At 38.5% G+C, this 15,512-nt stretch overlaps 1 protein-coding gene across 1 annotated transcript; it reads left to right on the top strand.

The window, feature by feature from the left end:
• The first annotated feature begins 1,005 nt into the window (after positions 1-1,005).
• On the top strand, positions 1,006-14,501 carry cercam (cerebral endothelial cell adhesion molecule). The gene is made up of 12 exons (XM_063480722.1): positions 1,006-1,361; positions 4,323-4,433; positions 5,183-5,300; positions 5,464-5,598; positions 5,757-5,961; positions 6,147-6,266; positions 6,385-6,461; positions 6,782-6,888; positions 7,209-7,341; positions 8,979-9,106; positions 10,282-10,485; positions 12,720-14,501. Exons 1-12 carry the CDS (start codon positions 1,159-1,161, stop codon positions 12,952-12,954), a joined length of 1,776 nt encoding a protein of 591 aa, XP_063336792.1. The 5' UTR covers positions 1,006-1,158; the 3' UTR covers positions 12,955-14,501.
• Positions 14,502-15,512: the final 1,011 nt, after the last annotated feature.

Raw genomic sequence — 15,512 nt, 5'->3', positions numbered from 1 at the left:
ACCTTTGACTCTTTAATATACTGAGGAACACCCAGGCTACTGTACATCTTCTCTTGTCAACAGGCCACTCGAAGCTATAGGACTGCAATAAATAAGAGCCACAGTGCAAAATGGAAAATGATGTTACAAGCTGTGTTTAAAATTTGGAAGGTCCCCTTTGATTAAAACCACAAACTTCCCAACTTTCTCTGTCAAAGCTGTAGAATATTTAAATGTAAAGATTTACAATGAATATTAGGTTAAAAACATTTACACTTGTTTTCATTTTTGTTATTTTTGTTTTTTGTTCATCAAGCCTTCAGTGTCTCTGTAGCAGACACTGCGTTTCTTATAAGGCAAATGTCAACAGAGTAAAACTGACCTTGCAACTATTACATGCATGCAAATAAGTACTATATAGCATGAGTAAATGTAGTGGAAGGTGACATACGATAAGAACGTCTTAAAAAGATAAATATTAAGTAGAATAAAATAATAAATGTGAAAATAACCTCGTAATTGATCCTAATTGCAGCATTTGAGAAAACCAAAAGATCAAAGGCCTCAGGAAGACGTGCGCGACATAATGATTCTTCTCTTGGATCAAAACCTCCCCCTGCTGGTGAATCTCTGTAATTGCTACTCTTTGGCTTCATATTACGACAAAGATGGGTTTATTCAAAATCCCTTTCTATTTCAGATGTATGTATCAGAATATCACACATACAGACTAAATGTGTGTATAAATGCCCATACTGTGGTCGGAATATTTAAAAGGCTGTGACTGGTTTACTCAAAAACAATAAATAAATAAATAAATACATTTTTGACTAACAAATTGCCATGTTTAAATCCCCCTCCCCCTTAAAACTTTCTTCTCCATCTTTCTAATCTTTCTAAGGGTATCCCACCGCTGTAAATGCCAGTGTGGCCAAATCACGCCTCTTTCCCCTCTTTCTGTTTTTTTCCTACAGGAAAAAGTTTATTACAGCGGAATATAACCCTCTCTGGCTTTAGGATTGGGTTTGCATTTCTCCTCAGAAGGGGCCAGCTTGTACATGAAGTAGGGGGGGTTGAACATTTGGGAAAGCCCTTTTTTCTTGGACTGCTGACGCGTACCGCGGCTACGTGCTGCTCCGGAGCCCCGCGGATTACTTTCCAACTTTAACAGCCTCCACCATGATACTTCACTTTCTAGCTTTGGGGGCCTTTGTTTTTCAGACTGAATGTTACTTTTCGGAGGAGAAGTATCCGGAGGAGTCGAAAATGCAGCCTCCAACCGTGGTTATCGCTATCATAGCGAGAAATACTGGTCACTCCCTGCCGTACTACCTCGGAGCTCTGGAGAGACTCAACTACCCCAAAGATCGCATCTCTGTGTGGTGGGTTTCCTGCATGGACTGCCAGGCTGTTTGTAGAGGGGTCTCCTTTTTATCCGTCTATAGCAGCCGTTCAAAAGGTCAATGGCATTTAAATTAGTTTGTGAAAGCAGCAGCGTCCTACCCCTCCCCTGTTCCCTCTGCGCCTTTCACAGTCCAGGCTGCCTTTCACTCCGCCGCATTCATTTCCTACCGTCGCTTGCTTGCAGTTTTATGTCCCGTGAAGTTTGTATAGAGTAACTGTACCAGCAGTGATTTTACTTCTTTATAATTCATGCTGCATGTTCAAATCTACAAACTCTAGGGATTTAGCTGTTTAGACAGCGCGGAGTGGTTTATTAGTGAGGAAGTAAAAGAGATCCCGTTTAATCGGTGTAATGATGGAAAAAGATTAACTATGGGTTTAATATGAGGAGATGACTCTAGTATATTGAGTCCTACGGGAATATTGATCATCATGGGCATGAAAGTCATGGCAATTTTTGACTTTTAATTATTTATTTGAAACATTTTTTTCCAGGGTTGAATGATTGCACAGCATACAAGCTTAATGTTTTGTTTGTTTGTTTTTAAGTAAGAACTTTATTTTGGATTTTCTCTAATGCATACAGAGTCAAAAATAAACATCCACCCACACGAAGATTTAGCAAGCAGCACCTCAGATGCCTTGGTAGCCATCAACAAGCTTCTGGCACACTTCCAGACGGATATTTGAACACTCTTCTTAGTAGAATTAGTAGAGTTTATTTAAATTGGTTGGATCCAGATCGGGCCTTTAAGCATAGTCCACAAATTTTCAATAGAGTTGAGGTAGGTGCTTTGGGAAGGCCATTCCAGAAGCTTAATGTTGGCCTGCTTTATCCATTCCAATAACAGTTTTGATGTGTGTTTGGGATCATTGTCCTGTTGAAACACTCAGTTGTGTCCAAGTTTCAACTATCCATCACTGCTTTATGTTTACCCCTACCACTGGCAGCAGAGCATGATGCTACCAGCACCATGTTTGACACCTGATAGTGTTATTGTGTTTGAAAGTAACTGTAAATTGTAGTCAAGCTTGAAGGTGTTGATTTTAAATCTGGGGTTTCTTTTTTTGGTTAGCGCTCTCTCAGTCCATGGTGTTGTAAAACTCACTCCAGTGTGGACAGTGACACTGGTGTTTCAGCAACTTTCAGTTCATGGCAGGCTTGAGCCTTGGATGTTCCTGGTTTGTTCCTAAACATCCTAATCAGTTTCCTCTCATCTGAGGGTAATGATTTGGGTCTTCTTCCAGACCTTGGCAAACTGCTGACACATGAGAGTAACTTTTACATTGCATAATTGTTTGAACCAATGATCTTGGAATCCGCAGTTGTTTAGAAATGGCTCAAAGAGACCTTTCCTAACTGTTTCTACAGTTGCTGTACAAATATGAGTTTAAAGAAATCATTAAAAGCCCTAATATTATGATGAAGTAAAAAAAGGATGTTACTCTGCAGTGGTGTCTTATTTGCACAAATAAAAAAAACAAGACTTACAAAAACCTGGTCATGCAATAGAGCCATTCTGCTAATTGACAGATATCTAGTGTCTTTGATATACCTTGTCATTTTGGCCAACCCTACTTCACCACAAGTAAAGGTTTGCTAGAGTGACACTGCCGAAGATAACTCACAGCTGTGGACAGGAACGGGATCCAATGCATATTTTAGTGCAAAAACTGTCGGCCACTTTGCTCTTCTTTTCTCCCCAGAGGTCATGAAGTGCATTAGGTTAAAAGTAATCAAAAAGTAAAATTTTCTTTATATAGCCCCTTTCAGGATGAATATCACAAAATGCTAAAAACATAAAGACAAAAAAGTTACCAAAAAAGCAAGGTTAAAAATATGCATTTTAACCTCATTTTTAAAAGAGATCACCAACTTCATAGTGCTATGACTCAGTGGGAGAGAGCTTCAAACTCTTGGGGTATTTGTCTCATTTATTTTTATATTCGTATATCAGCCAGCAAGTCCTGATTAAGTCACCTCAGGGATGTACTGGGGATGTAAGGATACAAAAAGATACCTGATATATGCTGGTGCTTGTTAATGCAGAGCTCTAAAAGTCAAAACTAGAATCTTAAAGTAGACTGAAGTTAATGGGGTGCAAGTGGAACTGAATCAGTGAATTGCAATAATCTAGATGTGATGAAATAAAAGACTGAATTGGAAATCAATCAAATCATAATCAGACTGTGAAACAATGAAAGTTAACTTGACAATATTTCTGAAGTGATAAAAATGAGAGTGAACCAGAGCTTTAATGGGAGTATCCAGAATCAAAAGTTACTCAAACTTTAGCAAAAGGGCCAAGGCAATCTAGAATTTCCATTACCTTCAGCACAAATCTGTCATGGGATTTTTGCTTTCTCTTCACTAAGTTGAAGAAATTTGACAGCCAGTCTATCTAGCAGTGATAAGAAATGTCCTTAAAAGTGATGAAAATGTGCTGAAAAGGGAGCAGATATGACAAAAACGGTAAAGGCCCCAAAATAGAACCTTGTGGTATACCGTAAACCAGAGAAGCAGAAAATGATTGTTCAGATCATTCAGTGGAACTGAGAGACAACATTAAAACGTTTACAGACCTGAAAAATTCTGCTCAAATGATTACAAATAAGTAGTAATCATTTGTATTGTGTTGTGTGACCATTATAAATTTTGGTTTTGTTTGTTGATCGAGTAATACACAGGCTGAACATCAGTATTGGGCACTGAATCAAATAAGCCTGTCAGCAAATAATTTGACATTTACCAATGAGAGTGGAAATGCAGCATGAATTTTTCACCGACATGATGAGGAGCTGAAAAATTCACATAATGTAGATTTCACTGTTCCCCTGGCACAACGAGGGGAATAAGTAATAACAAGAACCAACGCCATGTTTAGGTTCCCTAGGTTTGGTGCAGTTACTTCACCCTCTGCCTTCTCTGTGCTTTCCAGGGCAGCCACAGATCACAACATAGATAACACCACAGCCATACTGAAGGAGTGGCTGACTGTCATGCAGAAATATTACCATTATGTTGAGTGGAGACCAATGGACAAGCCAACGTAAGTCTGAAAATGTTAATGTGTTAAGCTTTGTGTACTGCTGGGATCTGAGTTTGGAACCACCCCCAACTTGATCTTACAGCACACGTGGATCAAAGCAGATCACCTTCAATAGTTGCTTTCTACAAGGGAAATGACAGAAACAATCCCTCTTACTCATCAGGAGGCAAATCTATGATCCTCTGAAGTGTCATCCTGGTATTGACAAAATAAATCAATGTTCAGATTGCACATGTATTGATTTTGCTTACTTGCTCTTTTTGTCCACGTGTTCAATGAAAGTATTAACTCCCCTCTGTAGGCTGCAACTTTGCAGTTCATCTGGTATTCATTTTAAAAGCTAAAAAAAGAGTTTGACAAAGCATATCTAGGCTTGTCTGTACACGATGCTGTGTCTGGGCTTTCTATTAGCAGACACTTTTATGCCTGTCAGTTATTTATTCTGAGTGAGTTCTGCTAAACGTCTACAGTCATGAAACTGTTACATTATCCATCTGTTTATGCTCTTTTCACAGCATCACAGAACTTATTTACTGTTCTGGTTTTATTTAATCCATTAGCATCGGTATGCTGTATTCACTGTGGTCAACACTCCAGCATGATTCAGCGATGCTGTTTTTGTTTTGTTTTGTTTTTTACAATAGAAACCATTCAGCCAATCACATGTTTGCTTCACGTGGCAAATTATACAACATTTTACCAATATAGTATTATATCCCCTAATAATACTGTACTTCTGTGTGTCTTAGGTCCTATGCTGGAGAGCTGGGTCCTAAGCATTGGCCCAACAGCAGATACGAATATGTGATGAAGCTGAAACAAGCAGCGCTCAACTTTGCCAGGAAACGCTGGGCTGATTATATCTTGGTACCTTTCTTGTAATAAGTTTCATATTATCTCCTTTCTTGATTAAGCAGATGGGATGTCTTTCTTACTGAGGCTGCTATTTCATCCAAGAAAAAAAAACTTAGCAACTGTAATTTGAATGAAAAATACTTTTTCCTTTGTATTTTCTGTCTCTGTGTTTCAGTATGCAGACACGGACAATATCCTCACAAATCCAGAATCCCTCAACCTGCTGATAACAGAAAACAAGTCAGTCATCGCTCCTATGTTAGATTCTCCGGGAGCGTACTCTAACTACTGGTGTGGTATTACTCCACAGGTGAGCAGGACTTAAAAATGAGTGATTATTTATCCGCTTAAAGGGAATACTTGAAAAAAAAAAAATAGTTGTTGATTTCTTGATGAACATAATGCAGAAAAATGACACAGATCGAGGACATAAGTAAGCATATTTTTTTAAATATCTCAATTCTTTAGGGATATTATCGTCGAACAGCAGAGTACTTCCCCACCCGTCATCGTCACCGAGTGGGCTGCTTCCCTGTGCCTATGGTCCACAGCACCCTGCTGCTGGATTTGAGGAAGGAGGGCATGAAAAAACTTGCTTTCTATCCTCCTCATGAGGACTACTCGTGGCCCTACGACGATATTATTGTTTTCGCCTTCTCCTGTCGGGCTGCAGGTCTGTAGATGCTTGTGTGTTATTATGTTCAGCAGTTAGGTTTACTCAACACAGCTGTTGCACTAAATCATGTCTGCACTTGCTTTGCTGTAGAATATTTGTATATTTCAGGACTCAGTGTTGAAAATATACATGAATAAATATGTTTATAATTTATTAACCGATTGCTTTTCATTGCTACTCAGAGATACAGATGTACCTGTGCAACAAGGAGCGCTACGGCTACCTGAACGTTCCAGCCAAACCGCACTACACCTTAGAAGACGATCGCCTCAACTTTGTCCATGTTCACCTTGAGTCTACGAGTAAGAGCATAGATGATTTGTAATACTAAAGGCAAATAATGACAGTTAAAAAAAAAGGCACATCAGCTCACCTCTCTTTTACCCCCCCCCCAAACTAATATCCCTGTTTGTGGAAAAGTCGACGGGCCACCCATGTATCCTTCCCGTTTCATCCACATGTTTCCAAAACAGAGAGACCTCCTGGGATTTGATGAGGTAGGTGCACCAGTTCAAGTTTTTTCAGTTAATGTGTAAGAAAGGTTAACCCAACCTCATACAGGCTTGTTCTATGCAGTAATGAAAGCATGGATGTAATTGTGTGTAATATATAATATAATTATACATCAACTTTTTAGGTAGTACTTTATATTCAGCAAGATTCAGACCAATTATGATGCATGTTTTCACTGAGTGAATAGAGTTTGAAAACATGCCGAATATGCAGTCGACCCATTTGATGAAACTCAAAGATTTACGATGATGGTACACAGTGTCCAGATTTAAATAACGTTCTGGGTCGCCCATCTCCTCTACAGATTTATCTGATTAACCTGCGACGGCGTCCTGACCGCAGAGACAGGATGTTGTTCTCTCTAAACGAGCTTGAGATTGACGTCAAAGTGGTCGATGCCGTGGATGGAAAGTGAGTGGATTGCTCTCAGCTCTTTTCCTCTCTCAGTTTTATAGTTAAGTTTGTCAAGAAATGTAACACCGTGTCAATTCAGACTCTTGGCGTGAGGCCAATTTCAATTCTTATCTTGAAAATATAGACACTTGTGGTTTATAATAAATATCAGCGTTATGGCTACGTATGCTCCAAATTTGAACGCTCTTCTCTTATCAAAGACAGAATTACCTAAAAAAAAAATGCGACTAAGCCTTGTTTGCGACTGCAGTCTTCCATTTTGGTGCAGTACTCTTTTTCTTGATATAGTAATCTGTTGTGTGTGTGTGTGTATGCAGTGCACTGAACAGCAGTGACATTAAGATTTTGGGTGTCGACCTGCTGCCAGGATACTATGACCCATTCTCTGGACGCACTCTGACCAAAGGAGAAGTGGGCTGCTTCCTCAGTCACTATTACATCTGGAAGGAGGTGAGAGGACACACACTGTCACACATTTGTCAAATCCCTTTTCTGAAGTTAAAACTCAAATATTTTAATATATACTTCATAGTATACTATATAAGAAGAAAGCATAATTGTATATACAGTCCTTGCAAATCACCTTTTTACAATATTATGATACAGTCATGTGAAAACAAAAGTATAACTTCTTTGAGTTCTAAGCGTTTCTATATCAACTTCAGTAGCTTTTAGTACCACCTTTAGCAGTAATAACTTGAAGTAGTGGTTTTCTGGATGACTTAATCAGTGTCTTACATCATTGTGGAAGAATTTTGGCCCGCTCTCATTTACAGCACGCAGCTTCACTTCACTGAGGTTTGCAGGCATCCATTTATGCACAGTTATCTTAAAGTCCACCACAGCATTTCAGCGGAGTTGAGGTTTGGACTTTGATTCGGCCGTTGCAACACCTTGATTTATTTCTTTTTCAGGCATTTTGTTGTAGATTTGCTGCATGACCCAAAGGTTTTAGCTGTTGGACAGAAGGCCTCATATTTAACACTAGAATGATCTGGTATACAGAAGAGTTTCTAACTGACTCGCAGCACAGGTCCTGTGGTTGTAGAAAAAGCACAAATAATCACCCCTCTACCATTGTGCTGACAGCTGGTGTGAGGTTTATGTGCTGATGTGCTGTGTTTGGGTTTTCTCCAGACATATCAGCGTCCATTATGGCCAAACATCTTCACTTTGGTGTCATATGTCCACCACACATTGTTCCAGAAGTCTTGTGGGGGTTTTTTAGATGTAAGTTTGCGAACCTAAGCCGTGCTGCCAAGAAGAGGCTTTCTTCTTGCAACCCTTCAAACTTGCCGTACTTGATCAGTCTTTTTTCTGACTGTGCTGATATGAACTTTAACATTTCACATGCTAACTGAGGTCTGTAGAGTCTGAAATGTACCTCTTGTTTGTTTTTTTTTTTGCAACCTCTCTGAGCAATGCACAATCTGACCTTGGGGTGAATTTGCTGGGATGTCCACAGGGAGATTGTCAGCTGTACTGAATGTTTTCCACTTGTGACTATTTCTTACTGTACAAAAAATGGACTTCAAAATGATTGAAAATGGCTTCACAACCCTTCCAAGACAGCAACAATTGCTTCTTTAAGGTCATGTGTAAGATGTCTTTCCTTCTTGACATTGTGTTAACACACACCTGAATGCTCCATACCACCAAACTGCCAAAACATCTGCTTTTATGTAAGTGCTCACACCTGCTGATGTTAAGTGTATTTGATTCACAGTGCCTGGCTGCTATTTACCCTTTTAATTCATATCTAAGTAGTAAAGTTGTCCTTAGTTTCTGCATTATGGAGTTGTTCTCATACAATCAATAATGACATGATGTCATATATAAGTTGTTTATCTGAATTTGCATTTACATAAGAACTGCTTAGGACCAGATTATTTTTATGTAAAACCTTAAAATTCAAAGGTGTACTTTCTTTTTCACGACTGTAAATGAAAATAGTTGCACTCAACTGAAAACCAAGAGTCATGTTTGTAAAGAAGATGGATGCAAAATAAAAACCTGCTTTTATGACACAAACCTTTTGATTTATTTAACAGGTCAGGCTTACAGTGTGTATACTTCTTTTTCCATAGATGGTGGACATGCAGATGGATAAGGCCCTGGTCTTTGAAGACGATGTTCGCTTTCAGGCCAACTTCAAGCGACGAATACTCAAAATGATGCAGGATGTGGAGCAGGTGGAGCTGGACTGGGACATCATGTAAGACACATTTTACTCCTAGTTTCCAGTCCAGTTCCTGTTTTGGTTAAGGTTAAATGAGACGCAGGTAAGAAAGCCCAGGTTAGGTTCATTATAAAGTCCAAAGTGCATTTGTACCCTTTGATATAGTTTGCTGGTTTTATTTGAAACCATACAAACGGGATTAGACAAAACTTCAGACAAAGTTTGAAGTTTTTCTAGTGTAGAATTTGGGACTAATTTATGACTATGATATACAATAATAACTTAATGGAACATATTTTTGTAGAGCAATCATTTTTGCTATAACCATTAACATTTTGTGTACTGCGCAGAACCATGAAGTCCAGTAGGGTGATTTTTTTTCTCATATTATGATTTTTGCTTAATCAAAAATCATTTAATTAAAAAAACCAAAGAAAAAAAACCCTAATAGAATTATTATCCCAAGCTCCATGGTTAAAGCTCATCCAAAATACTTAAACATGTGACGTTAGCACTTTCTTTTTTCGTACATATTTGGAAGGAAAATGCACGTACCGAGCATGTGCTGAAAAATGTTTTATGCCTGCTAGGCAGAAAAGAACAGCAAGGTGGAGTTTGATTTTAAAAATCACATGCCTTGACCATACTGGGTTTTTGCTGCTTCTTCCCTGTCAATAGAAAATTGTACTTAGTAGTCAGTATAAGCTTTTAATGATATAAGTTTACTTGTGATAGAATACTGCATGATGATCTTTTCCTTGCTTAGAACTGATTGTTCTTTTCATTGCTCAGAACTGATTGTTCTTTATAAAACGTGTTCTGATATTTTTATCTGAATCTTCCCACAGCGATAGTAAGAAGTCGAACAAGCAGTTCTGACCTCGCGCACACACACACACACACACACACACACACACACACACACACAATCACATACGCACATGTTTACGTCACTGAACAAATGTATTCATTTTTCTTGTGTATAAATAAAGACAAGTGCAAGAACAGAGCACGCACTTCACAGGGCCCCCACTCTGATGTGAGCGCTCTGTGACCGCCCTTGCAAGTAAAAATCTGCAGCGTGTGTGTCTCCACTCTCTGACTCTCAGCTGAAGAAGTGTCATTTAGAATAAATCTCTTGACATTCCCCATGCCTGATTTTTGTTTTTTTAAACTTCTTTAGTTCTTATGATTCCTTTATGTTGCCACAGATACTTGGGCAGGAAGCAGGTGAATCCTGGAAAGGAGGAGCCAGTGGAGAACGTTCGTAACTTGGTAATGGCCGACTACTCGTATTGGACTCTGTCCTACGCCATCTCCCTACAGGGAGCCCAGAAACTCCTCAATGCTGAGCCACTTTCCAAGATGCTGCCTGTCGATGAATTCCTCCCCATTATGTACGACAAACATCCGAAGTATGTATCATAAAAAAGTGTCAAAAATACACTCATTTGCTACTACATGCTACTCTCTGCACACTTTGAAGTTTTTCTGGTTTTCTTCTTGTATGTTCCATACAGTGACCTCTATAATGAAACCTGTTTTTCAGCACTCTTTAATCTCCTTCTCCTGCGAGACTATTTAAACTAAAACAGACCTCAGGGCTAAAAACATTCTTTTCTATAGCTGCCTAAACATGTGTACATGCTTTATATTTAGCCTAGTTTTGTTTGGAGTGTATGGATTAAAGAACTATGTGGAAGTCTGTGGTTTTACTTCACTGCATTTTTCTGAAAGGAAGTCACTTTGATATGTTGTGCTTGTCAAGCTGAATTAGCGCACCACATTTCAAAATAGACTTAATCTTTCTCAGCATTTTCCTTTTATGATGCACAGGCCTCGTGTCTGCATCTCTTTCTGGGATTAATGGTCTGAATTTTTGTCAGTGTGGGCTGACATTTTCTTAAACACAGTGTGACAGACAGATGTGAGCAGCCAGAGTGGACTCAGTTTTGTTTGTGGTAAAGAAGATATACTTTTTTTTCCCCAAGCCTATGTTGTTGCCTTTCTCCATGAATTACACTACTGTATGGTCAGTCCAGACTATTTTAGTCCATACTTAAATTTCTATGGTTTGTTATTTAAGTTTATACCAGTGTTTGTGGCACTCACAGTATGGTCTGTACTTACTTTGGTAAAAAAACAAAAATTAAGCTGCAACATCAAAGTTTCTTTATTACAGATTTGATATAAAAGAATTATGCTGCCACACTAATATCAGTCATTTTTGGGGGGACTTTAATTTTGAAGCCTTATATTTAGAACTACAGCATTTTTTGGTTTGTTTATGCCGTTGGCTGCAAAATCAAAATGATGCTTTAATAATGTGTTGTACGTGTATAATCACAAAAAAATCATTTTAGCCCATTGATAGGTGGTTGCTATTATCATTTATCATGTATATTCAGCTTTGGCAGATAGAAATGAGCTATTGTCAAGAAATGAAAGATGGTAGGATAGTTGACAAGTTGCATCATGTGAATTTGTCACAGACATAGATACCTGCTAATTAAAGCTCACTAAAAATATTCTATTATATGCACCATAACTAGAGCACAGACAGTTCAGTCACTCTAAATAGCTAAGGCCTACCACTTGAAGGGGAAATTGTATTTTCTGGTTGGAGGTTGGCCTACTAACATTAGAGTCAATGGGGTTGACTCACTTTGGGAGCAAGCCTCCAGTGGCCATTGTTGGAACTGCTTTTTTAATCATTGGCTTTATTTTTCAACCGCAGATGTTGTTGTTTAGTTTTAACTACTGCCATAATAATACAGACATCCATGGTTTCTCCACCATGATGACTATGGTTATCCCTTAGCGTTCATCTGGCGTCACTATGAGGTTCACATTTTTGGTTGCAAAGGTCCAGACGACTGTCTGATGCAATAAAAATTGGTATGCACGTCTGTCCGTACAAAGGAATTCTAACCACATTGGTGATCCTTCAACTGCTGACGTAGAGCCATCATCTGTAAAGCTTCTATTTCATGCTAGATGGTTGTTGGAGGTCTATAAAATATCGACTTCACCTCCAAATGTATCTTTAAATTATTAGTGTAATGATTGAATCAAATTCTGACTGTAACAATGATATCCTTGACAGTTTCCCCAACAAGGCAACTGTTCTCGTCATCAGGAACTAACTCTAAGAAATGAAATGCACTTTGTGCCAAAGGATCTGCAAACCAGAAGGCCTGGCAGTCTCTGTGTGCTCCATCATGTGTGGAAATCTGGCCTATAGCCAGCCTGCTTTCTCTGCACTCTCTCTCTTTTTCACACCACTCTGATTCTGATTTGATATGCTTGACTAGTCTGCTGAGAACACTCAACAAATGCACCCCATGCATTGTTGCCCTTCATGCCAAGAGTAACTGAACCATCTCTGAAATTGGCCTGTTGTCACCATCTCTTGTCAAATCAGTATAGTGTAAGGAAATCACAAAATATCCCTGATGTTTATATTTAACATTTCAGTAAATGGTGAAAAATTGCTCAAACTGCCCCCCCCCCAAAAAAAACTTCTATCTGTAGTTCCAGTGCTGTTATTTTTGTTATTTTTTTCTTTATTGTGATATTCTATCCTGTGTTTTTTAAGTTTCGAATGATTTTACCCAGTGTAAACACTGCCTTTGTGCTCCCTCTGCAGCGAGGACTACAAATCCCACTTCCCCAATAGAAACTTACAAGCCTTCAGTGCACACCCCCTGCTGGTCCAGCCGTGTCACTACGCCGGTGATCCCCAGTGGGTGAGCGACACAGAGACGTCCACCCTGTGGGATGATGACTCTGTGAGGACTGATTGGAGGGGCTCCCACAAGACCCTGAAAGGGGCTGCCCCGGCACCCGAGATGCTGTCAGTTGCCTACAGGGATGAACTTTAGTGCAGCGCAAATGTAGCTGAGGAGAATCTGCAGGTCCACAGGCCATGAGGTCAGAGAGACTGTTACTGAGGAGAGAGAGATACTTTCACTCCACCTTGTGTCATAAAACTGACATGCTCAGTGTCATTTATCCTGAGCTTCTTAGATAGGAGGCAACAACATAAGATATGGTGTTCGTTTCGGCTTTGTGTAAAGACATGCACAGTTGTCTCGGTGTAATAAATGCGTCAACTTGCACAATAGATTTTTCTCAAACAACCCCATGTTTAGAGTGTTTATCCTTTTTTGTGCTTTTCTTTTACTTTGCTCAGTCATTTAGTTTAGTTGCTTCATTTAGAGTGTTAATTCATTCTGTATGGTTCGTGTCAACCTGTTTAAATGTACTCCTGTGATAGTGGGTAATCTGTTGATCATATTCTAACCGAGGGTTCAGTAATTGCACTGTTAACAACTCCTGGCAAGTCTGGAAAAAAAGTCTGAAATGTATTGGCTATTGTTTTTTTTTCCTTTTCTTTTTTTCTTGTTGCTATAATCTGTCTGTACATTTCTGTGTTTGTGTGTGTCCTCCACTGGGGACTGGAGAGTTAACACAAATCTTGAATGACCATAATTGATATTTTCTTTCTTAATTTCTTCCAGACCTTTCTCAAACTTGTGTACCTCTGGAAACTATGAAAGTTTATATTCATTAAGTATTTTGTTAGTAGCTCTTACATATTGAATGTTTGCTTTTGATCAGTTTAAGCTTCTTCAGATTGATTTTTCTTTCTTAACTTAATGGATTAACTTGGACTATCTTCTACTCCCTAGCTATATTTAATGTTTTCACATTTAGCCATGTTCATCCTTAAGAGTTTAACATGAACTGGAAACAAAATTACCTTCATGTAATTTTGGGCTGCCTCAAATAGAAGCGCATATTACTGGTTTTAAAATATTACATTATGATTCGAGAACCGTTTGAGAAGATTTCAGGTTTTATTACACTATTACAACCACGAGAAATTCATAAAGTATAAATACTTTTTTTTGATGGCCCAATTACTTACATAAAATCTATGCAACATGTTGAGGCATGAAGAGTGTAGCTTTGGTTTTTATCCAGTTGTTTCCAGTTTTGGAGAGCGTTCACATGTTATGTTTAAAAAGTATAAATGTTATGTGTTGCTTAAGTGTTTAAAGGTCTTATGAAAGTACAGCCTTTAACAGTCTTTTGTAGCATCGCTGTCACTCCAGGATTGAGATGACACTCGTCTAGACAGGGTTGTAGTGCAGGTAACTGATGTCGCAAGTTTGTGGATTTGATCAAGTCAAACTAAACTTGTATTTCATTTTTGTGCGCATTGATGACGGTCTGTTTCGTATATTGTTTTTGATATTGAAGATTTGTTTTCCTGCAAATATCTTAACTTATTTGTTTTTCTTTGCGAATCACAGATGAGTCGCACAACATGATGTACGATACGTGGGTCCAGTTTTGTCTCGGGGTCTACTTTTTGTCTCTGCGTCTTTGAGCAATAAATTTATATTAATATTACGATTCATTAATTGCCACTGATTTCACATCTGGATAGCAAGCAGCTCAGAATTGAAATACAAATATTTTTGCACTGTTATATAAATGGTTATGGACTGTTAGTTAATATATTAACATATTTTATTAAATACACCATGTACTAAGAAGAAAAAACACAAGGGGGTACTGTTTCCTAAATTCTGCTACTGCAGCCAGAGTTTACGTACATGCACACCTATAGATGTGTGTGTAGATGGAGAAGTACATAAATGCAGTTTAAGACACAATTTTTGCAGTGGATTTTAAATCAGTCATTGTGATTGATGTGCAGATTTTCAGTTTTTATTCAAGGGGATTTACAAAAATTTTGCATTAACTGTTTAAGAATTACAGTCATTTTCATATACAGTCCCCCATTTTTAGAGGCTCAGAACTGATGAAAATCCTTTTCAGCCATCAGCATTAAGTCTAAAAAAAAAAAACATTGACATTGTTAAATGTGTTTGCTTCACTGAGATGCTGGCTGCCAGGCCTTTACAGCAGCCACCATCAGTTGCTGCTTGTTTTTAGGCCTCTTTGCCTTCAGCTTGTGTATTTAATAACTGAAAAGCATGCTCTGTTGGATTATGACTGACTTGGCCACTGAATAATATCCCATTTCTTTGCCTTTAGAAATGCTTTGGCTGTTTTTCTTAACCAAATAATTCTGTCGTCATGCACTTTAGTTGTCTTTTGTGGTTTTTCAGGCCCTGAGCTGGCCAGTGCATTTATTCTTATTAACAACGTACCAGTTTGTTGATTTGACAATTCCTAAAGTCTTTACTGCCTCTGATGGTTTATTTAGGTTTTTTTTTTTTTTTTCAGCAGAATAAAGGGCTTGCTCACTGGCACTGATGTCTCTTTAGGTCTCAATTAAAATAACAGTAACAAGCTGTAGACTTTGATTTGTGTAAGATATAAATTCAACACTTTGAATCATTCTTATGTCTACTACATTTGTCATTTAATTACAAGGGATCAGGCGTCACCTGGCCACGAAACT

This window comes from Pelmatolapia mariae, linkage group LG7 (assembly GCF_036321145.2).
Source record: "Pelmatolapia mariae isolate MD_Pm_ZW linkage group LG7, Pm_UMD_F_2, whole genome shotgun sequence".
NCBI classification, from domain to species: domain Eukaryota; kingdom Metazoa; phylum Chordata; class Actinopteri; order Cichliformes; family Cichlidae; genus Pelmatolapia; species Pelmatolapia mariae.
This window is presented reverse-complemented; position numbering and strand designations above follow the sequence as displayed.